The sequence below is a fragment of the Chanos chanos genome, chromosome 9 (assembly GCF_902362185.1).
Source record: "Chanos chanos chromosome 9, fChaCha1.1, whole genome shotgun sequence".
Taxonomy (NCBI): Eukaryota; Metazoa; Chordata; class Actinopteri; order Gonorynchiformes; family Chanidae; genus Chanos; species Chanos chanos.
Genome location: NC_044503.1, coordinates 16,007,171 through 16,032,394, shown reverse-complemented (window position 1 = coordinate 16,032,394; position 25,224 = coordinate 16,007,171). Strand labels below are relative to the sequence as shown.

The window sequence follows — 25,224 nt, the reverse complement described above, 5'->3', positions numbered from 1 at the left end:
TGTATCATACTGTAACCATTCACAAGTAAGGCTTTGCTCTTCCAACACAGTTAGCCCCTCCCCCCACCTGTTACTCCTTCACAGCTCTTACCTGGTAGGATGATGTCAGGGAAGCCTAGTTTTCGGGTGATGGCCACACCTCTACTGAAGATCATGTGATTTTCCCTTCGTAAAGTATCAAGATCTCCGCGGAAGAACTGAAGAGACACTATCAAACCTGACAGAGAAAGAGAGAGCAAGAGAGAGAGAGAGCGAGAGAGAGAGAGAGAGAGAAAGATAAAGGACAGAAGGCTGTCAGGGCTCTACTCTGTTTTCTGTTGAATTTGGTTTAGTGGAAGGATTTGGTGTTGGAGAGGTACTACCATACCATAGTTGGTGCTGGGTGCTGAGTATTTGGTGCTGGATTTGCGTATAATGTTTTCATGAATCTGAAACCACTCACTTTCATTATTACACCTGTATACACAGAAAGAGAAAAGAGAGAGAGAGGGAGAGAGAGAGAGAACGTACTGTTTTTCCTGTCCAATGGAACCAATCAACTCAGATCAACAAAAAGTCACATACAACATGTACACACATACATACACAACACACACACACACACTCTAAGTTTAGGCAGTAACCGTCTACCAGAGTATTAAAAATTACCATCACTGTTCGTATTATTTCTTTTATCGTGTTGTTGTTATTGTTTTTTTTTAATTAAAGAATTCAGCAGAAGCAAGTTGCTGCCATTACCTTAGGATCAGATATGAATTTATTAAACATAAAACAAGATAGTACAGACCCATGAGTACATTTACATTTACATTGACATTTAAGTCATTTTTATAGACCCTTTGGTCCAAAGCGACACATAAAGAGCCTAGCCAATCAGCCTAAATCAGTTCATCTCAGCACACAGGAGGTAGCGCCAAGAACAACTTCAAACACCATGTATGGTTTTAGTGCTTTGCTGGATCCAATAATTTTTCTTTTTTTAATAGACAAGAAAAATTAGGTTAGTGTTAAAGACGTCAGAAAGATTTGAAAGTGAAAGTGAAATATTTGAAAGAGGTGAGTTTTCAAGTGTTTCTTTTAATAGCATGGCGTATTCTGTGGCTTCACAGCAAATATACAACTCTGAAAAAAAATACATTTTTACATATCACTGTTTAGACATGAAGTGTGAACCTGACAACACTGTTAAATGAATGTGATGTATGTGTAAGTCTGCTGGGTTGGGTAAAGGAAGTCCAGCCCCCAAAGTAACTCATCCAATCACTCTTCATATTTACATTCGACTGTTTAACCAAAGACGGAAGATGTTGTGGAGGTAGTTGTTATTGGAACCTTAAGAAAAAAACCCCAAAGATTTAAATGAGGTTACCACGGCTGATGGCAGGCGACAGCCAAAGAGGGAAAACACTTCAAGCCCCTGTTAGATCACACAGAATTCACCTTCCTGCTTGGTCTGCAGGATGGGAGTGATGTTGGTTAAACAAAAGCACTAATTATGTCATCAAAGTGCGAAAAAACTATGTCTCCTCCTGTAAAGACCTAGGTTTTTTTTTAAAGTTTTTACTAAAAAACAATAAAATGAAAATACTCTGGTTCTTGCTGGGGTTTGTATGACAGAGTGAATATTTTGATACGATTCAAACCTAACACCCCCCCCCCACACACACACACACACACATACACAGATGCAAACACACACACACACAAGTACACACATACATACATACACAGACAAATGCCAATACAGACACACTGATGCACTAACGTGTATATTTTCAGCACAAAGTCCTTCTCCTCTCTGGGATCAGTGATGGAGTTGAAGACGTCATTCATGGACAGGGCAGCACAGCCATATGGTCTTCTGTACTGCACATGTGCTGGGCCCTTTTTAGAGTCATTCAGCAGCATACGTCCTGCAAATCCAACCACACACATACAGCGGAATTATATACAGAGAACAAAAACAAAACAAACACAAATCAAAGAAATCCATCAGAGACTTTATAAAAAGATAAGATATGACTGAAAACGAAGTTCTCCCTCCATCAGAATAACAGTGTGAATGAGTGTAAAAGTCAGGCTTTCTGTGGCCAGTGACTCATACCAGACAAGTAAAGAAAGCTCAGTGCAGTTCTTACCAGTTCTAATGACATGAGCTACAATGTAAAGATCTTTCTTCAGATCCTTACTGCTCAAATCCTAAAGGGCAAAAAAAACCCCAAACATTTCAGCATTCATTGAAGGCAAACAACCCATGAGAACATACATTTACTGACAAACATGAAATTCTCCCCTCAAATACTGTAAACCTCAATGCTTCAAGCAGCCTAAAACTGTGATAATGGATCTTTTTCTTTGTTAGTTTCACAGAAAATGCAGATATGGAGCAAATGTTTACAAACTGTCACTATACAAAAATAATTTAAGTACAACATGTTGAGCAATGAGAACTGTTGATAACAGGACTGATGAGTAAATGTGGTGACATAGAGATATGTGAGTGTTGAGAGATGTTAATAACAGATAAGACTGATGAATAACTTTTGACAGGGAGATGTGAGTGTTGATGAGAGATGTTAATAACAGATAAGACTGATGAATAACATTTTGACAGAGAGATGTGAGTGTTGATGAGAGATGTTAATAACAGATAAGACTGATAAATAACTTTTGACAGAGAGATGTGAGTGTTGATGAGAGATGTTAATAACAGATAAGACTGATGAATAATGTTTTGACAGAGAGATGTGAGTGTTGATGAGAGATGTTAATAACAGATAAGACTGATGAATAAATGTGGTGACACAGAGAGATGTGAGTGTTGATGAGAGATGTTAATAACAGATAAGACTGATGAATAATGTTTTGACAGAGAGATGTGAGTGTTGAATAGAGTTACTACACTGTAAGAGCAGGAGACTGCCTGGTTTTGTATTTGGTGTTTAAAACATTCTCAGACAAACTCTTTTTTTATCTGTTCAGTGTCAAGCAAGATTTGTCTAATGATTCACTGCATAATTACTATAAAGAACAATGTGGACATTAAGAAGTTAGAGTTATGTATTCCCTATCTTCACTTTTACTCCTATTGTGTGACAGAAACAGAAACATATAAACAGAAGTGTGTGACATAAACAGAAGTGTGTGACATAAACAGAAGTGTGTCATAATAGCTTTTACCCACCGTGAATAACGCACACAAACGATCCACTTTCTCTGGATTCTTTGGGCCGCCATTTTTATTCAGTCTTACCAGAAACCTCTCACTGAGAATGTTTTTTAGAGACAGACAGATGGATAGATAGATAGATAAATAGATAGACAGACAGACAGTCAGACAGATAGATAGATAGACAGACAGATAGACAGTCAGATAGACAGATAGATCAGAGATTAGCACTCTACACTTTAATTCAAAGGAGTTACATTATGTGTTTACATTACTCTGGGGTGAGACTGATTTAATAATTGACCTGAAATTACATATTAATAAAGTAGGTGTGGCTATCTAATTACCTGGTACAAAAGAACATGTCCTAATGGAATTAGAACTGGTGTATGTGTGTCTGTCTCTGTGTCTGTTTGTTGTGACTGTCCGTTAAAGGTCCTGACCTGATGTATCTGCTCTCTCGGGCATCATAAAGGCTGAAGAGCACATCCGTGTCCTCACTGATGCTATTGTACGTGAAGCTCTTCAGGCTGAGGAACAGGTGGTGAGCGATGGGAGCACGGCAACCATCACCATGGCGCTGACCCTAGAAGTCACACCACAAGCATTCAGAAGTCTGCTGAGTGATGATGCAGAGTGGCCAGAATTCTATGAAAAGAGTCGGCGTTCAAACCCACTCTCGTATACATGTATTGGGTTATCTGTGTGAAACCAGCTGTGGTACAAACCTGTGCTGTACTGGGCTGCCCACAGTGTCTACTGGACGCGTGCTGACAGATGAAGGAGAAGAAGAGGGGAGAGAGAGAGACAGGCAGACAGAGAGAGAGAGACAGCCGAATTGTACTTGGTCAATATGGATGGTGTTTACAACACACTCTCTTGCTTCAAAGACAACATCAGAATAAGGGATGAATTCCCAACCCGAATGTCCTCACACTCCCTCAACACACACACACACACACACACACACACACACACACACACACACACACACACACACACACACACACACAGACTGAGTCTCTCTCTCTTTTCCTCTTTCTCCCCCACACACACAGTGAGTCAAGGCCAAAAGCTCCTCATTAAGAGAATATGGATCATCTCTGGCAGGGCAATCGGGACAACACGGTCAGAGCACGTTTGGAGGAGAGGTGGGTTTAACAGGGAGGACAGTTCTGGCAGAGAAGTTGGTTTTTGGTTCAGGATATCAGCGCGGCATAGGAGATTATTTTGGCAGGAGAGACACGTTTTGGCAGAGAACACATGTAAGGACGCTTGAGATGCTGGGACATATTGGCTGACCATCACACAATTGCATGAAGGAGCATATTTTGGCAGGAGAATGGATTTGGCAGAAATTATATGAGTTACTGTGTCAGAGCTGAACTAGCAGACTGACAGCACAGTAATGAAAACTCAACAATCTGCAATAAGAATTTTACAAATCGTGTCAGACTTGTATTGTAGTTATATTACAGTACATATTTAATTTCTGTAATATCTAGAGTAATATCTAAAGTCAGATTTGTAATATTACTTCAAAAGGAGAATGATGAATAAGCCTAAAGTTCAGTGGATCTTTATTAAGGACTAAGACTGAAAAAAGATGGTTGTTCATGTGCATTCTGGAATTTTGTATGCAATGTTAAAGTGAGTTACTACTACTTGTGAGTCAGACTCTCTCTGTCTCTCTCTCTCACACACACACACGCACACACACACGTACACACACACACACAGAGTGCAACGTGCCAGAAGGACTTACCTAACCTTCTTGAACACACAAGTGTAGCTAGTAGATGAACACAAATGAACATAAACACACAAATACACACATGCACACATGCATGCACACACACACACACACACACACACACACACACACATGAGTCATCAGCTCCTTGATGATTAGAATAATGGAATCAAAAGCATCTCTCACCCACTCATACACAAACACACGCACACAAGCACACACACGTACACACACACACGCAAACACAAATACAAACACACACGCACTCACTGACACACAAAATATATAAAGGTACAGATTGTTCACAGAAATACACCCACACATAGAGCAAATAGGAACGCAGTTTTTAAACTGCTGTTGAGACAACATAACAGTCTTACAGAGGAGAGGAGAAGGTACTCCTCCTATTGCAGGCTAATGCAGAAAGGCTTTCCATTCAAATCCACATAAACACACCTGATACAACAACCAAACATCCTGAGGAGCCTCTGAATGCTGGAATCAGGTGTTTGAGACTAAGAATGGCAAGAAACCCACACAGCAGAGTGGCCCTCCAGAGAGGGGGCAGGTCAATCTTCAAAATCTTATATTTAGTACAGTCAGAAGCAATGCAATAATTCCTCATGATTACATACCATTTTATAAAGGTCACAGACACTGAACTGGTCTGGATCCACCATCTCAAACTCCTTTCTAGGCACAAGGTCCAAACCCAGATGTCTATGACATGAAAAGAGGGAGAGAGAGAGAGAGAGAGAGAGAGAGAGAGAGAGAGAGAGAAGGGAGACAGAAATCACACTAGGTGTAAATTACACTAATGGTCAACAATCAGATCATATTAACATTACAGAACAGCCCCCTCCAGACAGGATCACACTTTTGGAAACGGGTATTGCGTGTGTGTCATTCCATTCACTGGAGTGTTTGGTATGACAGTGGAGCTGGAGGCCCTGTAGGAGATGTGTCTGATGAATGGTGTAGCGCTGTCTGTCAGAGAGCCTTGTAGATCTCAGTGGCCATTTCATTAAGTACACCACCCTATTCAGAAGAATGGACTGTCCCCACAGACAGTGACTCATGTGGCTGTGGGCTGCTATATGAAGCAGGCAGACGGGCACGAAGGGATCCAGTTCCTTCTTAAGTGAATGAATGGGCACGTCTCAGCATCTCAGAGACAGCCACCTTCTTAGGCTTTTGAAGGCATAACAGAAGCCTACCGAGTTTACTGAGAAAGGTGTCCGACAGACAGAAAGCATCCTGACAGACATCTGAGGAATCTCACAACTCCTTGTCAGATTTGGGCAGTAGCAGCATCCAGTGGGCCTGTGACCACCAACACTGGACAACTGGACAGCAAAAAAACAAGATTTCACAGAAAGAGCATGAGCCCACATACTCGCTCTGCCTGGAGAAAGTGGTACAGTCTGGTGGTAATGCTATAATGTGGTGGGGAACTGGTAGACATTACATCCCTCACACTCTAACTGAACAGTATTTGAATGTTATAGCTTATCTGTTACTCCGTAGGTGCATCTCTACATTTCACCTTTAGTCACGAAGAAACTTCCAGAAGGGTAATGCACCATGTCACAAAGACATGGATGTCTCAGTAAGGCTCCAGTGACATGACAGCAAGTCTCACTTTACAGTCTCCAGAGCTCAGTCTTACAGAGCACCTCTGAACTTGAGATGGAACAAAGCTGCTTACAACATAAACGTGCCTCTGTCCTTCCAATCTGTGAGCCATTGCTTCAGCTCAGGCCGACATCCATTTATCAGACTTTGTAAATTCCATGACCTGAAAAATTCACACTGCTCTGGAAGCAGAGTGGGTTTGATCCAGTAGCAGGTGGGCATACCTAATAAGATGGCTATAGAGTTTAGGCAGCTAAATTGAACGGAGGAACAGTGAATAGTGGCTGATGGACACTGTAGAACTGTGGGAAAAAACAGCTGACAAATGGAATACTGCCAAAGGGAGGGTGAGAAGTGTACTTTTCTGGGGAAGGATTTTAATAGACGGTGAAGCTCTTTGTAGGTCATGGTTGATGTGTTTTGTAGTTCTGAAGGAGGAGTTAGTAAAGGATGGTGTTGTTCTACAGACAGATGAGTGCCCAATGAGTGGTATAGTTTAGTAACTGAGGTATTTGATGGACTGTGTAATTTTGTTTTGTCAGACTGGTGGCTGATAAGTAATAATCTAGTGCCTTAAGGGAAGAGAAGGCTAGTGTAGTTCTATGAACAGGGTGGCTGATGTAGTTCTCAGAGAGGTGGCTGATGGGTAGTGTAGTTCCAGTAAATCTGGTGGCCAATGGATTTTGTAATTTTACCAGGGAGGTTGTCAGTGAATAGTGCATCTCTGTACGTGAGGTGGCTGATGAGTATATTTGTCAGAGGTGGCTGATGGGTAGTATAGTTCTGTACTGGTGGCTGATGGGTAATGTAATTGTCGACATGAGTTGAATCATGGGAACTCACTCATTGCCCCAGTCCAGACGTAAGGTGATGTGCCGCTTGATCTCTCGGCTCTGCTCCTGGGTCAGGTGACCAGAAATCAGTTGTCGCCGCAAGTCCATGAGCTCCATCATCACATGACGCAGCTTCTGAAATAGCTCCACCCTGTGCTTCTATCATGGCCAATCAGAGAACATGTAATAATCACTGATAACAAGTCAGAGTGCCACGATACAATTACTGCTGTTGACTGGTATGAATGGGTATAGTCACTGAAACCTCTAGAAACATAGAGAAATCATGGAATTAATTACAGGAATAGAAATGAATGAATTGTGAACAGCTTCATATAGAAAGTGAGAGACCAGAGCATCTCATTAGACACGTTTGACGGGACCTTACATTGCAGCAGCATTGCCTAAGGCTCAATTCCCTCTTAGAGCTCTGAGTGGGAGATTACGCAATCCATTGTTACTACAGCAACCAAGGTTCCTGTAGACAGAGCAACCAATCCACCCTTCCACCCACATATACCCACATATACACATACACATACACTCGCGCATGCACACTCAAACAAAAGGCATACAAATACACACACACACACACAAATATTCACATACAAACACACATGCACACACACACGCAAAAGCCCACACACACACACACACACACACACATATACATACACCAACACTTGCACACAAACACACATGCACACACACACGCACACAGACACACCAAAGCACGCACACACACACACGCCAAAACACACACAAAGATGAAAGATGGTCAGGGTGAGGGGTTCCTACCACATAGAGTTGTTTCCAGAGTACGCCCCATTCCTGCAGCGTACTGGTGCTCTCTGTAATTATAGGGTCTTCAAGAGGGACCACTGTTTCACATTGCCTACAGAACACACACACACACACACACACACACACACGATCACACTCATGAGATGTATTCTAATCCATTTTTATTAATGCAAATAAATATAGCATATACATATTCACACAGATACACTCAAGCACTTTAGACTACTCAAAACACACTCAGAAATATAAAAATGAATAAAAATATTCACACATTCCCTCTCTCTCTCTCTCCCCTCATCTCACATGTGCCCATGCATTTCGACACGCACAACCACACACACAAAATATTTACATGCCTGGCTGTTAAAAAATGAGAATGTGGCACAAAGCCAGTGCAGTGGAGAAATATTAAATATAAAGCTTGTTTACTGCATATTTCTGTTGCAAGGAAAAACGTGCTCTGTAATGAATAATTTAATCTCAGGCTCTTACCCCCTGTTGGTAACTGTTGCTTTCTTTAAGTGCACATAGTTGACTGGAAAAATCCCCTACAGAAATCATAAAAAAAGACAACAACAACAATGCAGTTGTGAGTTTTGGGCTAGTGATGTGGATTAGGTCAAATCTGATGTTGATACATGAGACACATTGGTGCTGATCTACTGATCAGATTAGCTGAATTCACTAAGGATGTTTACAAAGCAAACTACTGTGCTCATCTGTGTATAGACTCTGTATACTGTATTTTGGAAGGAAATGCAATTATGTAATGAGTCTCTCTCTCTCTTTCTGTCTCTTGCTTTCCTTCTCTTTCTCTTTCTCTCTCTCTCCCTCTCTCTTTCTCTCTCTTTCCTTCTCTCTCTTTCCCTCTCCCTCTCCCACTCTCTTTTCTCCTCTCTGTTTCCTTCTCTCTCTCTCTCTCTCTGTGAGATACTGTAATGTCAACTGCTCTTACAGAGGTCCATTTGTCACATCTACAAAGATTACACAGACACATCTCAAACTCCCATTCTCTGTCCCTGGAAATGTGTGTGTGAGTGTGTATGTGTGTGTGAAAGAGGGAGAGAAAGAGAAAGAGAAAGAGAGAGAGAGAGAGAGAGAGAGAGAGAGAGAGAGAGAACAGGGGGAGGGGATGAGTGGGAATTCAAGAACAGCATGGTGCTGGATGAGTGGGAGATAAGACCAGAATAGAGAAGAGCCTACACACAAATGTACACACACACACACACACACACACACACACACACACACACACACACACACCCGATGATGTTTTGCTGCGTATAAATATTACAATAATCCATGCAGATCAAGTCGCTCTCTCACCTTAATGCTGGGTCTCTTGGTGGAGAAGCCCCTGTACCAACCTTCAGAAAAAAAACACACACACACACACACACACACACACCCACACACACACACACACAGAGCGTCAAGCCCTCACACAGCGCAGTGACACCACAGAAAAAAACACCCACTTATTCATTCTGTAATGGATTTCTTGATTGGCTGTCAGGCATAAGACATCTTGCAGTGGGAAACAGGCAGAGGGGAAAATCAGTGCTGAAGTTTGGTTAAATGATTGATTGATAAGTAGTGGTTATCTTACCCTCACATTTTTCAAGGATTTGGACAGTCTCTCCAAGTTCTAGCACCAGCGCCTGATTGACAGAACTTCGGAAACTGCATATGACTGAGAGAGAGAGAGAATCAAAACTCAACCTTTTTACCACCATCATCATCATCATCATCATCATCATCATCATCAGGACAACGTAGCCAAACTCATTCTAATGACCCTCATGTAAACAAAGAGAGATTGGCTGTCAGTAACAGAACACTGTTACCGTGAGCAGATCAGCCATCTCCACGGTAACCCTGAGGACAGAACTGCCCTAATTAGGTAAACTCACCAAATGTTCTGTCTTTCTTTGTTTTCCTGCAAGCACATTATCTGAGCAGTACATCAGATTAAAGGTTGTCAGAAACAGTGGGTGCTAGTCCTGTAACAGTGTCACTGAACAGTGACGTGTTTTGTAATGTTTTGTGACATAGATAAAATGGACGATTAGCATGAGATGCTAACGGATCTGACACTTTCCCCTGCAATATTTCATATCACAACTCCCTCTTGGTGACTTCCTGTCACACACTCTGACATAAGATGTTATGTCAGGTTTGTATGAGAACTTTCATGACAAACAGCAATATATGAGCGTTTGAAAACATCCGTCGACTTAACAGTGACAGCATAAATTGTAATCTTGAGTACGTGTTAATAAGCAACCAAAAGGTTTACTAATGGGCTAACTGATGAATAAAACAGGATCAAAGAAAATCTCAGATACTCTTGACTTTAAAGCAAGCCGTTGCCCTTAGTGAGACGTGCTTGGATTTAGAGCAAAGTTTTGTTTTTTTTTTAATCAATGACAAATGAGTGTCTCGAGAGTGGGTTGTGGTCTCTTTGACCAGGACAAGCTGTCTAACCATCTCTCTGATTAGCCTTCAATATGCAGCATAAAACAGTGATTTCATTTAGTTTTCTTATGGGAATATCATACTTATAAACGCTAAATTTTCTTCCAATAAAATGACAACCAGTGTTGCATATGTGTCCTGAAGTGCAGATTGAGTGATTACTTTTTGTCCTGGAGGAAACATATAGTGTGGCGTTCAAAATATTTGCGGTAAATGTCTTGATAAACAAGAGAAAAAGTGACAAACGGCTTGCGTGCCCATAGTCCATACATTCATCTGTTTGCATAGAAGAACACAGGGTTCAAATAATCAGTCCACTCAGAATATCCAGACTGCATTCCTAACTGTGAGAAACTTAGCTATTGCTTAATAAAGTTATTTCTAATTCTAGCCTGGTCTAGAGGTCTACGTGTTTACGTCTCAGGACAGCAGTATCACACCAAATACAGCAGAGAGAGAGAGAGAGAAAGAGTGAGAGAGAGAGAGAGAGAGAGAGAGAGAGAGAGAGACTAAACTCCCCAGAGCCTGATCATTAGCTGGGCTGAACCAGGTGTGTTGGAGATGAGGAACAGTATAAGACACACATTGACACATGGTATCTCCAGGAGTGGACAGAAAGACTGAAGAAAGCATATATCCTAACAGTGTGTGACAAAAGACGTATCTCCCTACTCTGCTGATGTCAACTGTGGGTATCTGGGGAAAAGACAACTAAAGGTGGACATGCACAATCAACACATATCAAAGTGGGACATATTTGTGTAATTGCAGTGTGGTATTCAAATGCCTCCTTATTGATTTTATTGAGCTTTGTGAATATTTACCATGTGAACCATGTGTGAAACTAGGGTTGGGTACCGAACGCCAGTGCCAATATGGCACCTATTCCTATATGATCAGTATCTACCAAACCAAATCGCAATGCAGATTTCGGTGCCTCATTTCGGTGCCACTTAAATGCCTGAGCTGTCGACTGACATTTGAAGAGTTCATTTGCAAAAAACGATAAACGGCATCCTTTGAAAAAACGAACTGACTGTCATGAGTTATTCTTAACACATAGCACATTCTGAACCCTAAATACATTTTGTCACGCCATTATTGTCCACTGTCAAGGCATTGTAAGTTCACGTTTTGCAGCTGGAAATGTCAAACGCCAGTATTGTTCTTGAACACAACTCGATAAATTCATTCAGCAAATCAGCACGCAGTATTCAGGTCAGGTGACGCAACATGCCCGAGAGAGCAAATATGATAATATTTCTGCAAAAGAATTTCTGAAGTTTGAGACTGGGGTTTGTAGAATCCGAATAATTCCAACACAAAATTTATTTTGCTGTTATTATTACTGTTACTTTCATTTAGTGTTAAATTATTGTAGTTGGGTTAGGTTATATTTATCAAGTGAATCTATGTAAGTTTGTTAAGTGTTTTGTATTTATTTATATTTATATATTTAAGGTTTTAAGTTAATATATTGTTCAATTTTAAGTTCAATTTTAAATGCCTTAGAAATTAAAAAAGCCGTTCTTTAATGTCATCAACCATTGTTTTGTGCTTCTTTTTTATAGTGTTGGTTCAGGCACTATTTAGGCACCGGCACCGTTTTAAAAGTATCATTTTAGCACCAGTATCGGAAAAAACCCAAATGATACCCAACCCCATATGAGACTGTCCAATGCTACATAGTAATTATTTAAAAAATGATTCAGGGTATGTATTGTTATTTGCAGTTTCTGTCATTATATAGCCACACAAGTCCATATCACACAGTACTTGTGCATGTGTGCAGTAAGAAGGGAAAAGGTTTGCTGCTAGTCTGTAGGCTGTGCAGAGCAGTCATTGTTTTGTGTAATGACAGAATATAGCCTCAGTTTGAATACAGTGCTCCAGTTTCAGCTGAGCTACGACTAGCCTCTCGCTAGAGAGGGAAGACAATTAGCTGTGTGTTTTAGACAGAGCCCCACTGGTAATCACCACGTTAACTGTAGTACTCTATCTGTCTGTTTGTCTGTGTGTCTGCATGTCTCTCCCTCTCTCTCTCTCTATCTATCTCACAAACACACACACACACACACACACACACACACACACACACAAACACAAACACACAAGAGAAACTCTAATAATTTCTGTTTATTTTGGTAGAATGTATTTGCTGATGGCAATCGCTAACCCCACTGCAGTGACTGTAGCGATATGAGTCATTATGCTAATGAGCCAATCAGCAGTCAGTGGAGAGCGGTGAGGGGGCGGAGCCTCAGGCCTGAGCTCTCCCACTGCTGTAGCTATGGCAACGGAACACATGTACTGAGCTAAGGGGAATATTAAGAGGAACAGATATACACCTACAAATGAATCCTGAGAATAACATGTACAATACAAAGTAAATGGAGGCCCACACATGCATGCACAGGTGTGTGCACACGCACACACAAACATGCGCACACGAACACACACACATACACGCGCGCGCACACACACACACACACACACACTAAGAGGCCAGTTTGAAGATTATGTCAGGTTGTGCACAACTGACATACACAAAGAGGTTACAAAGAGTCCTTCACATACTTAAAATGTAAGGCCAAAGCTCACCTAATGCCATCACATTCAGGCCTGCAACCATTTTCCACCTGTCAAATTTTTAATCCAAAAGCCCAAAAGCCTCAGACACACTGACATTTCAAAAAGTTTTGCTGTGCCTTGGACACCACTATCTCTCTCACTCTCTCACTCTCTCTCTCTCTCTCTCTCTCTCTCTCTCTCATGTCGTTCTGCAGGTGCAGCAAAGATTGGTTTAGCTGGTGAGTAAGTGTGCAGAATAGTTAGAGATTAGTACATATTAAATCGACTTCCTTGTGCTATGTGATCAACATTTTATTTATGTTTGAACTGCATCATACATAAAAAAACAACAGTGAACCATGCATGGTCACATGTCATTGTGGCACAGGCAGTAGGCAGTGGCCTGGTGGCAATAGTCCAGGCTCTTTAGAACAGGCACAAACCGGCCACAAATCCAAGTGTGTTGACTGTTTGGTCTGTGATGCCTAATTTAGAGTGCTTGATGAGTCATTTAAGCCTTAGAAATTTAAACTGGGAAACCCAACGTGTGGCCAGGACATTCAGGCCCCAGCCCAACCAGTGTATTCATATAAATAAATAAATAGACAGATAGACAAATAGATAGATAGATAGATAGATAGATAGATAGATAGATACTTACATACATAGACTGAAAAACCCAGGCTGTAGCCGTGGCCAACATGTCATGTCAGACAGTATTTTACTGGACAGACTTTACATACAGACTCCATTTTCTGTATAACATTTATAACTTTATAAAGAGAAAAAAGGTGATGCTATGTGGCTTTTATTTTTATTATGTTGTCTTTAGGTTGTTCTACTGCTATAATACTTAAGCGCAAAGCAGTTTTTATTTTTATCATATTTTTTGTTTTTATCTGTGTTTTTCTTCCATTTATGTTCTGCTGATAGCAGCTGCTGTTGTGGTGTGACAAAGCATGATGGGAGACAGATGCTCACGCTTCACACACCCCGCAGCATCGAAACAGTATGTGAGATACACACACGCGCACACACACACACACACACACACGCGCACACACACACACACACACACACACACACACACACACTGAGCTTAGCTGCAGCAGTGCCTGTGACATGTATGTCTTACAATTTGCACCACCCCTGCTGTTTCTCCCAAAAATGAAATCTGTGTTTTCTCATATACTGTTACATACAGCAACTAGACAGGATGTGTAACCAGATTCCTTGGCTTCTTGGCTTAACAAGTGTCCCCTGAAAAAAAAATACCCGTAAAGTAAATGAAAAGTGACTTTTACCTCGAGCGCTGATTTGTGCCTACGGCTTACACGCATGATGACCTAACCAGACATGTCGTTCACTTTGTGTTCTCTTTTTGTGTTTGTTTTTGAGAGTGCAACGGAAAGTTCTCAGGAAAGCACTTAGTCAAACACAGAACAAGCTAATGTTGCAAATTAGCCATGTGTTTATTGAGGAGAGCTTGTTCAGAATCTCTGCAGCTCACTCACGTAGCTTCTTCAGCAGTAGTTTGATTAAACTTTAATGAATGAGAGCATGTTCTTTCAGTGGTTAAACCAAACACCGAGTTGTTCTTCATGTGTGTCATCGCCAAAGTTTCTTGCCTGTTTGAACGCTTAAAGTGACAGTACTTTGTCTCATAGATTTCAACATACAAAACAAATACTGCATCACCTCTCTTAAACATACAAGATCATTAAATTTAATTTTTAAACTTTCCAGTAGTAAACAGGAAACAAATACATCTACATTTTAACATTATTGCTTTTTAACGGATTATTTTAAAAGCTTTTGAACATACTGAATAGACACAGTACTGGGAGAGGCTCTGACAAGTTTGTGAAAAAAAGGCTTTGGTGTTAAACCATACAGCTGCTACACAGAGAAAATCACTAACTGAAGTGTATAATTTTTAAAATAACAAAACTAATAAATTAATATAAAACCAAATCTGAGTGCAATTCCATGTCTAATCTTTTGCATCCACACTGATCAGTAGAGAGCAGTTCAGGAGCTGACTGGATCAATCCACCATTGCAGGACATATACTAACATATGAAGCACTTTGATACTTTGGTTTTCTCTTTTTCTGTCATGGGGGTCAATGAGTTACCACAAAATCTAGTGGTTATGGTGAGTGGAAACTGGGACAGGAATAGAGAGCAACACAGCCATGTCATAGACTAAGCTTGGAATCAAACGCATCCACGGTGTGGCCCAAGACACAGACTGAATTTAAATACTCTGACGCTTATGACACAGTTTCTCTTTTACACCAAAGAGTTTATGTCATTTAATGTATCTTAACTGTTCCTTTTATAAACATGCTTCAAAGACTGTCGTCAAAGACAAGTTCGCCAATCTCAGCTGTGGTAAAAACACCCGACAGTCTATTTCTCGGCTGCTTTAAGTCCAGTTTGCATGCACTGGTCAGGCTAACCCAGACCTGCAAAAGTCTAACTGAGAGATGAGGAATGGCCAGTCTGCAAGACAATGAAATAACAGCACGTTCGCTTTAGCAGGAAGCTGAAACCTGTCTTGCCAGGGCATTGTCTGATTGCCATGAAACATGAGACACTTAACTGACGGCAGCCTCTGAGTCGGAACAGAGACTCAGACGGTTGTTTGGTTTACGGTCAGCATCAGGCTAAAATACTACCTTTCACCGAAAAACAGTCTGGCAAGGTCTCCACCTCCTTAACGGCAGTTTACAGCTATATTTCACATTTTACCAAATGTGTATCTGCTGCGTTATCTCACCAATGAAAAATCACAATCATAAAATAAGGGGAAATAAGTGAAAGCACAATTAGAGGACAAGTATGTGTGTCTCAATGAGCATATCACTGAGTGTGACATTTGGGTTTGGTCTAAGGGACTTAGTTTTAACAGTGTAAGCAGTGGTTGAAATACAAACTAACAGCGTAGTGGGAAATCCTGCAGGCCTGATAGCCAAACTTCAAAGGCGTGTGTGATGAGTGCTGCGTGAGGCCTTTTTGACTGTGTGTGTGGAGAAAGAGCAAAAGCCGCAGTCAGAACTCTGTTCAAGCTTGGCCTCAACACTGTGATTGACAGCACCAACAGGGATGACGCAGCCATACACACACACACACACACACACACACACACACTCCCTAACACCAACACACAGCAAAACCCCCCCACACATACATGCTCATTCTTACACACGTGTGAGCATACACAAAACACACACACACACACACACACAGAAAGTGAGAGAGAGAGACAGAGACAGAGAGAAAGAGACAGAGAGAGAGAGAGAAGAGGAATTAAATGTGACAGGAAACACACCATTGTGAACGGCAGAAATGTCAGAGATCAGGTCAAGCAAGTGGTGCTGAGTTGAGGGCTATTTTTGCACTCTTCTGTAGTATTTCCGTGCTAAGACTCCGCTGGAAATCACTGGGTCTCTAACTTCGCCATTCTACGCTCTCTTGTTGTACGGCAATTTTCTCGTAACATTCTATCTTGTATTGCTGTGCTGAGAACCAGTTCTGCCACCAGACTCCGGAAATACACAACAATCCTGTAGCTAGATTTCAGTCTCGCTGTTTGTCATCAAGTTTAACAAGTATATTGTGCTGTCGGCTTTTGGCTAAATGCATGCTTTTCTCTGGTCCTTTAGTCTAGAATAATATCGTAACAATTTTCTTTAACATTAAGCTACGAAACCGTATCATAAAACTATTCAGTAATGCTTCAACCTTATACTCTATTGTGACTCTCTCTTCCACACACTGTCTGTGCAGTGATCATATGCCGACATAGTGTACTTTGCTTCACTTCTTTAAAACACCATTCAAAAACCCAACAGTTACATTTCTATAGGCCATTAGCATTAGGTGAGATGATCCACACTGTAAACAAATATTAAGACTAGCCCTGGTCCACAGTGTGGTTTAAACTGGTAGGATTAGAGTGTTTCTAGTTTTAAATGATGATGTTGTTTTGCTTCTATGCTTAATTTAGCCAGTGCCTTTCTCTTCTCCTCTGCTCCCAAACGGACAGAGGTCATCTCTAGGTTAGGTGCTTTTTTCCCCTAACTCAAACTGTCCTGCTCAAACACACACACACCTTCATACACTCTGACACCCTCTCCCTCTCTCTCTCTCTCTCTGTTAATCCTGTCGCTGGTCTCCGGTACAACAGCTCATCCTGGGTCATTTGGGTGTAACACAGAATGCCCTCATGGGTGACTTTACATGTCTTTCAGTGATGTGCCACATAACACAGGGGTCCAGAAGATTAAATATTTTCGTGCACTTAAAAAATTATTGGCCTATTACTTCATCATCTTGGTCTGAGTCAACCAAAAACAGGGAAGATTTATGAGAAATCTCCATTCAGAATTCAGTGAGGGCCAGAACTAGACTTGCTTCCTGTTTAACAAACAAACTCATAAACACCAAATTTAGCACTGAGCAATACATCTGAAACAAACACACAATGAATCTAACACTGTGGTATTAGTTCATTCTTCAATCAAAACACTCAGAGAGCAGTATGTATCTCTTCCCAATCTTATGAAATATTTTCATAAATAATATCATCGTAAGCTTTAGTTAATGAACTGTAATGTAAACACTGAAGACACAATGCTCTAATGGGTGGCATACAATTCCACATGATGACTCTTGACTGAGTTTGTGTAACCAGTTTGTTGACAGCCATGTGAAGATATAAATATAAAATTCACTATTTTGTGCATTTGCATCCAGGAGATTAAAGGCACTCTTGATGACATACATTTTGAAAAACTTTAATTCCTCTTTTCAGTGTGAAAACTTACAAAATTTTGTTTTTTTACTGTGAAAATGTGATTTTTTTTTTTTAAATGTCGGTATTTGTATAGAGGCACTAGAATTCTGAGCAGTAGAATTCTAAAAACAGAAAGATTAGTTTTTGAGGAGAATGAGAGTTTTAGACAACCAATCACTACCTATGAGCCCTAAAAGAGAATAACACTCATAAACACTCCACACACATGATCGTCTCTTTTGCTGTGTGTCTCTGGTTTGACACATAGATACATATGTATTTAAATGCACCCTAAGCCAGCGGTGATGTTTAACTTTTGGACACATTGAGGATAAAAAAAAAAAACCCCCACTCCATTATGTATTCAGAGCATACAGAACAGCCAGCCTCCAGTCACAAAGCCCCCACACAACCTCTAAACACGTCCTCTTCAAATCTAAATAAACATGTTAACCCTTTCACAGCTACAATATACTCAGAACATCCATTCAACCTCTGCTCAACTCCTATTCAGATTCTGCAGGAGAAAGTATTAAAACGTCTTAGAGTCTGATTTAAAAGTTCTAACAACCTGCTAACAAATATCAACACAAAAGTAAAATGAGAGCTGGAAATGAACTTAAATGTATAGGAGCAGGCTAACAGACAGCAAGGCCTTACAGAACTGACATGCCTATTTAGAAAGCCACGTGATTCTCATCTTTTCCAGAAAAAAAAGAGAGATCTGAAGGGACATGTTCCAGCATCAGAACAAGACGTCAGCAACGTTGTGATCATCTACGCAGACCGTCTAGGGCAGAGAAATAAGAATAACGGGCTCTGGATTCAAAGTTTTCATAGTTCGGTTTGAGGGAACATAATCAGCACCATGGACAACACCACCGGCAGACTCAACAAGACCATGAACAGCGTCAGCCAGCACTGATGCCGGAGGAAACCGCGCACATCGCTCAGTGGTGGACTAAACCTAAGCATTTGGAGAACGCTCGAAGTTATGGATCAGAGGGTTAAGATTAGGAAGAGGTTTAACTTTCATCGCCCTGCTTATCCTTACGTCGGTCCTTCAGACTAATGGAACAGTTGCTAAGGGACGTTGCTATGGAGCGTCAAAGACTGGAACGGAGCCGCGCGCATTCGCCCCCAGCCTCAAATCAGGTCCGCAGCTATAATTCCGCGCGCACCTGTTGGAGGAACACTCGTCATCAGCGCCCTCTTCGGTCAAGACAGGAATAGACTTTTATTCCCGTCCTCTGCGTTGATGCGTTACAGCACTAGGCAAACTGAGTCATTTTAGCCAATTATAATGAAACCGTAATCTCGTGAAACATTTGATTTTCTATTTATACACCCTGCATTAAGCGCGGCTAAAAGCATGGCACGATTAAGTCGTAAGTATTAGGAGGTATCTAGTGCAGGGGTATTAAGGAATGCTCTTTTTAATCTCAATCAACAAGCATGAGAGCGCCGATGCAAATTACCAGCTCATATGATACGACTCATCACGTGTCACGGATGGTTGATGTCTGATGTAGGCTACAAAACAACGAATATTTTAACGAGTATATCAAGGGTGACATTCCATATCCTCATGTGTAAAATATAATAAACTAAAATAACACATTATTCTGTGGTGTTTATGAGAGGAGAGAGGAATTGGCGGATGGCATTTTCCGCAATAAGTCGCACTAAGTAAATATGGAGATCGATGTTGAAAGAAGAAAGACAGCTACTTACCGACACCGATTTTCTCATCCTCCGTTGGTATCCACATTATTTTAGAAGGTGCTTTCCAATCCCTGATAATGAAACCTCATTCCGTCAGTGTCGCGGGAGGATGCTCGCCGGATAGAAGGCGACATGTAGCTTGTACGCTCTGTGTCTTGGACTACATATCAGAGACACGAGAATTAAACATGTTTTAAAAAGAACAATCTCTGTCCTAGCTCTTCCTCTCTTCCTCCTCTCTCTTCCGACACACCGTTTCCGCACCAGTGGGTGATGCAGACTCCAGTCTCTCTCTCTCTCTCTCTCTTTCTCTCTCTCTGTCTCTCTGGTAATGCGCGGAAACCTGATCTCTCCGCTGTTATTGCAGCAGTATCTGTGTGCGAGCAGGAATAGCTGTATTTAATTTTATTTATTTATTTGTTCAGCAATTACACGAGTCGCACCGACGTATTTACCGTATATTTTTTACTCAGCCGGATCTCAATTCCCATTTCTGTCGTTCCCGCGCATCCTTCTCGGTGGAGTCGCTGGTGGAGATGGACTCACAGTGTTCACTTCACCGGTCCAAACTGGTCGGTGGGCGAGAGAGAATCTGACGGAGTAGCGATACGTTGCGCCATCTTCACAATCGTCACATGACTTGTCTTATCGCCACTGTTTGTTCAAGCTGCTGAGGTGTTGGTGCCGATATATCTTGAGATTAATGGGATGGCGTTTGTATAGGCGTAGCGCTTCGGGTCTAGATTTAGTCTTGGCCTCACTGGTCTATCCTAGATTAGCCCTGCATCACGACACAGTGGCACGGAAGAAAAAAAACCCCACTCACATCTCTTACCCTGAGTGCTTGTGTGCTCGTCTTTGATTGTGATGTGTTTTCACAGCCTCTCACCTCAGCGCTTGTAGTGCTATGTAATCATTTTGGGAGGGAAAAATCAGCTACGGGAAAGGACAACTACGATGGGAAAAATATAGCAGTTCGAATATGTACAGTCTAGGTATACGTAGCCAGCAGTGCACGTTTGCTTGCTTGAGCCGCCGGTGACCACGTTCTTTGGGCCGAAGAGAGACTAGTTGCAATGACTGTCCAATACCGTTAATCAATATATCAGTAATGTAACATAAGATGCTTTCACTTGACAATCCATACCTTGACAATATCCAAAAGAGCAAAGAGTAATAGGTTGACACGGGCATATGGTGCAATCAATATCACATCAATTATTCACTGACTTTAAGTCTAATGCTTTAGATAATAATCAATAAAACTGATCCAAAATCAATAGTTTAAAGAGCTGGATTTCCTGTGACTTCATATTTATAGGACATGTGGAATAAATGTCAACGTGTGAGATTATCAATAAATAATGTAAACTCTTGTACAAGATTAATTGACAAGATAAGACTGTTATGTCAGTAGAGAAAGGACGGGTTCCGTAGCGGAGAGATGAGGCGCGTGTGAGTGGGTCTGAGGTTGTATCATAGCACAAGCCTGCGCTTGATTTGGCTCAATGCTGTATTTTTCCATGGTTTATAGCAGTACAACAAGCTTGTAACTCACAAAAGGATAAGGTTTACACTAAATCCACAGCGTGGGAACACCCGTAAGAATGATCACTGTCTTCAGCACAAAATCAGTATTTTCAGGAGTAATGTAAGTTTTAATTAGCTGAGCGGTTTCAAGAACTGGGACTCCATTTCTATCATGCTCTCGGTCACGTGATTTATACAAGAAACTAATAATCAAGCCCTCAGCCAATCCGCAGCATACGACATAATGCTGGAGAGGCTGATCGGAGATCAGTAAGTAACTCATTCATTTGGTGTCGGACCCACTGATCAGAGATCAGTACATAACTCATTTATTCACTGCTGGTGCCACTGATCAAAGATCAGTGCATAACTCATTCTTACACCACTGGAGAAACTGATCAGAGATCAGTGCAGAGGTCATTCATTCACTGCTGGAGAAACTGATCAGAGATTAGTGCATATTCATTTACTGCTGGAGACACTGATCAGAGATTAGCACATCGCTCTTTCTTTCACTGCTGGAGACTGTGATCTGAGATCAGCTAATAACACATTTATTTGAAGGAAAGTGAACAGTGGCAGTGCGTTGGTGGTAAGAGATCAGTGAGATGCAGGTTTCACTGCTAGCACATGACGGGCAACCAGCTGCCATTGCTCTGGACAGTGACTGTTAAAGGATTCTCAGTCTGAGTTTAACTGATAATAGTCCCTCCAGGGAGGCACTCATATTCCCATCACATCTGAGTCATGTGACTTGTTGAGTGTCTTTGAGTCATCCTGAATAATGTCAGCTAATCGAATGTGTCAGCTGAGCAAACGTGAAAGGTACTCCGATCTGTCGTCTGAGAGCAGAGCCAAGAGAATTCTTGGACATAGACCACCCTCACTTGTGTTATTTACAGAGAGCTGCCATGAAATGCAGGAAGATTTCTAATATCTCATATATGTCATAATCAGGAGAAGAAGATGGGTTTATTTAATCACATCAGCAGCATGGAACAGGAATTATCTTATCATGTGTTTCCTTGAGCAGAGATGTCACTCTCACTGCCCGATAATCCTAATCTGTGCCATGTAGTGAGCTAAAGCACTTACTCTTCCTCTAATCCCGGCATGAGTTTCACACATTAACACACATGGCTGATTTTACACGTGGGTAGTTTTCATATATGCATACTCATACCTGCTTGTATGATGGACATCCCTGGATACAGAGAGACAGACAGACAAACAGACAGACAGACAGACAAACTCTGAAAGACACTTTCTCTCTCTGTCACCCAAACGCTTATTTGTATTCATGTATTACAGAGATGAGTGATGATGCCAAAAATGCGCAGGTATTTCTCAAGGGAATGAGTAAACAGGAAACTGGGAAAATAAAGAAGAGAGCGGATGAATAACACAAAAACCAGGGGCAAGGGGGGTTTAAGGAAATGATTCAGTTTTACAGAAGAAAGATTTTTCTTCTACACAGACTTGTTCTTAACAATGAATGAAGAATTACAGAGAAGGAAGGAATCTTTTCCTCTCACTTCCAGCAGTGATTAAATGATTTCATAAACATACGCTTGATATTCGTAAGTGCTTCAAATAATTTTGAATACGGTTTGTTAAAACTGAAATAAAAACTAACATGTTGAACTATGAGTGACAGTCTATCTCTCCCAATATTTCTCCAGACACAGGTAACCTTAAACAAAAATGACTGTTCTCTCTTAGTACCCACTGAAATGCTGAATGTGAGCACAGCAAGCGTGATGATGAAATTTTTTGGACAAAATGAAATGGGGCAAAATTACGCTTCTATGGAGACATATAGTAGTTCAGTATTTCTCTCTCTCATATGTATTCTCAACACGAATTAGAATGCCTACTCAAGACACACACACACACACACACACACACACAAAGAAGCGGTCTTTAGAGACGTTGCATGTCTCATATTAACTGTCTGAGATTGTGTGTGCGTATGTTAGGAGTGGGGGCATTTTGATGAAAATTCACCAGTCATTCCTACCATGACATCTAAAATGGTACAGAATAAACCCCTTTGAACATGTTGTGACCATGGTGACGCATTGGCAGTGTTTTAGCAGAAATTCTATAAAAAGATGGACCATGTAATCGTTTACAATGAAGCCTGGTGCTAGCCAGGGAATATGTAAAAGAAGTAGAGAGAGAGAGAGAGACAGAGTGAGAGAGAGAGAGGGAGAGAGAGGGAGGACAGGATAAAAAGGTTATGTAATCAGGAACCAAATCATGAGAGCTAAAATGTGAAAGCAGCTGCTAATTTCCAGGATCCTGTTACTACTTTTACCACTAAGGGTGCAAGCAGCACAAATGACGTGAGACCATTATCACTTATTCACAACTTTCTGATTGAAATTCCGACCAGAACCAGAGCAGATCATGAGAAAAACAACTGGAGCTGAGGACAGGTTTCCTCTGTGCTCTCACACAGTTGTCGGCATCAGGAGAAAATTAGCTTTCAAAATTCAAACTCTGTGTCACCAAGCCATCAGACCCTTAGATACGACCTCACGGTGACACTCAGGAACATTCCCAACCGCCTCCAGCGTAAGGAAAATACTCATGCTCCACAGGAATATGACTTTTTTTTTTTTTATCATTAATTCAATTCCCAGGAGGTCAGTGAGGACTGCAGTGTCTGCAGGCTTTTGCACCTGCTCTCCACAAACACATCTAATTCAGGTCCTTAACAGAATCCCGGAACAGTAGACTCAGGGATGTTTGTTAAATACAGAACCTTACAACACTGTTATCCCCCCAAAAGACTTATTTAGTTTGTCCCGATGTCTGAGGGACCTCAGTGGGTCATTTAACCGGCACAGAACTCCTGCTGTTTACCTGATTCAGGCCTCCTGCTGAAAGAGTTTTAAGAACTAAAGCAGTTGCACTTCTGGTTTGACGTCTGGGATAATTTTAGTGCTTGCAATGACGTACATAAACATGCTTCAGGAATCTCTCAGTAGCTCATGCTTAAAGTGACCTGAAATATCATTCGTTGCTTCTTATGAAGACATCTGAAGATGTCCACTATGTTCATTTCAATCAGTTGTAAAGTTGGAGTAGTGATTACCTGGGGGAAATCAGTATTTCGAACTTTTCATCAGCGTGGAAGAGATTAAAAAAAAAAGGACACTGAAGAGGAAGACAGAAAACTCCGAAATGCAAGAACACAATTAAAAAGAATAAACTTCAAACAGAGTCAAAGTATTATTATTAAAGTCATGATGCGTCGACAGAGACTGATATCACAGTTGAGAAACATGTTTTGCAAAAAAACCCCAAAGAAGACACACACACACACACACACACCCAGACTTGAGACTTTTAATGGTGTTTATAGTAAAAATACTTTTAGATACATACATTCTGTACAAGAGCAGGTTGTGATGGGTCTTTACATTTGTGAGGCTAATAATCATCATCTTGAATTACAATGCTGACACAAAGAAAAGGAAAGGGATTGAAATGCATTGAAATGCCGATTTTAGGACCAAATAACCTCCTGGCACAGACACCTCTCACTCTGGTGGGTGCGTTACTCCTTCAAAACGGAGTCAGGGAGGTTCTTTTCTCCTCTGACCTCACCTCGCTCCTCACCCTCCCCCATCTGTCCTTTAGCAGGAGAGAGTTAATGACAAGAGACCTCACCATTTGTCTTCCCATCAGCCGGGTTAACTCAGATCTCAATCCTTGGGGACAGTTTTAGATCTATCTATTCCACCCACTGTGCTGAGGTGAAACATACAAATGCAAGATCATATTCAGATTAGACTCAATCCTTTAAGGTCTAGTAGGGATAGAATATCCCAGATTTCAGATTGGAAAATGGAAAGAGGGGGTGAGACAGGGGGGGAAAAAAAAAAGAGACCACTACAGTAGATCATTGGAAT

At 41.2% G+C, this 25,224-nt stretch overlaps 1 protein-coding gene across 1 annotated transcript in view; it reads right to left on the bottom strand.

The window, feature by feature from the left end:
• LOC115820369 (dedicator of cytokinesis protein 3-like) overlaps positions 1-19,817 on the bottom strand; it is a 46,353-nt gene extending 26,536 nt beyond the window's left edge. The window contains exons 1-14 of the mRNA XM_030783931.1: positions 19,781-19,817; positions 9,804-9,887; positions 9,521-9,561; positions 8,687-8,742; positions 8,189-8,285; positions 7,401-7,549; positions 5,558-5,642; positions 3,898-3,939; positions 3,613-3,755; positions 3,185-3,266; positions 2,139-2,199; positions 1,766-1,913; positions 368-456; positions 92-217 (exon numbers count right to left, since the gene is read on the bottom strand). Of these exons, the coding sequence (XP_030639791.1) occupies positions 92-217; positions 368-456; positions 1,766-1,913; positions 2,139-2,199; positions 3,185-3,266; positions 3,613-3,755; positions 3,898-3,939; positions 5,558-5,642; positions 7,401-7,549; positions 8,189-8,285; positions 8,687-8,742; positions 9,521-9,561; positions 9,804-9,887; positions 19,781-19,817 (1,240 nt within the window). The remainder of the gene's footprint in view (positions 1-91; positions 218-367; positions 457-1,765; positions 1,914-2,138; positions 2,200-3,184; positions 3,267-3,612; positions 3,756-3,897; positions 3,940-5,557; positions 5,643-7,400; positions 7,550-8,188; positions 8,286-8,686; positions 8,743-9,520; positions 9,562-9,803; positions 9,888-19,780) is intronic.
• Between the last annotated feature and the right edge of the window lie 5,407 nt (positions 19,818-25,224).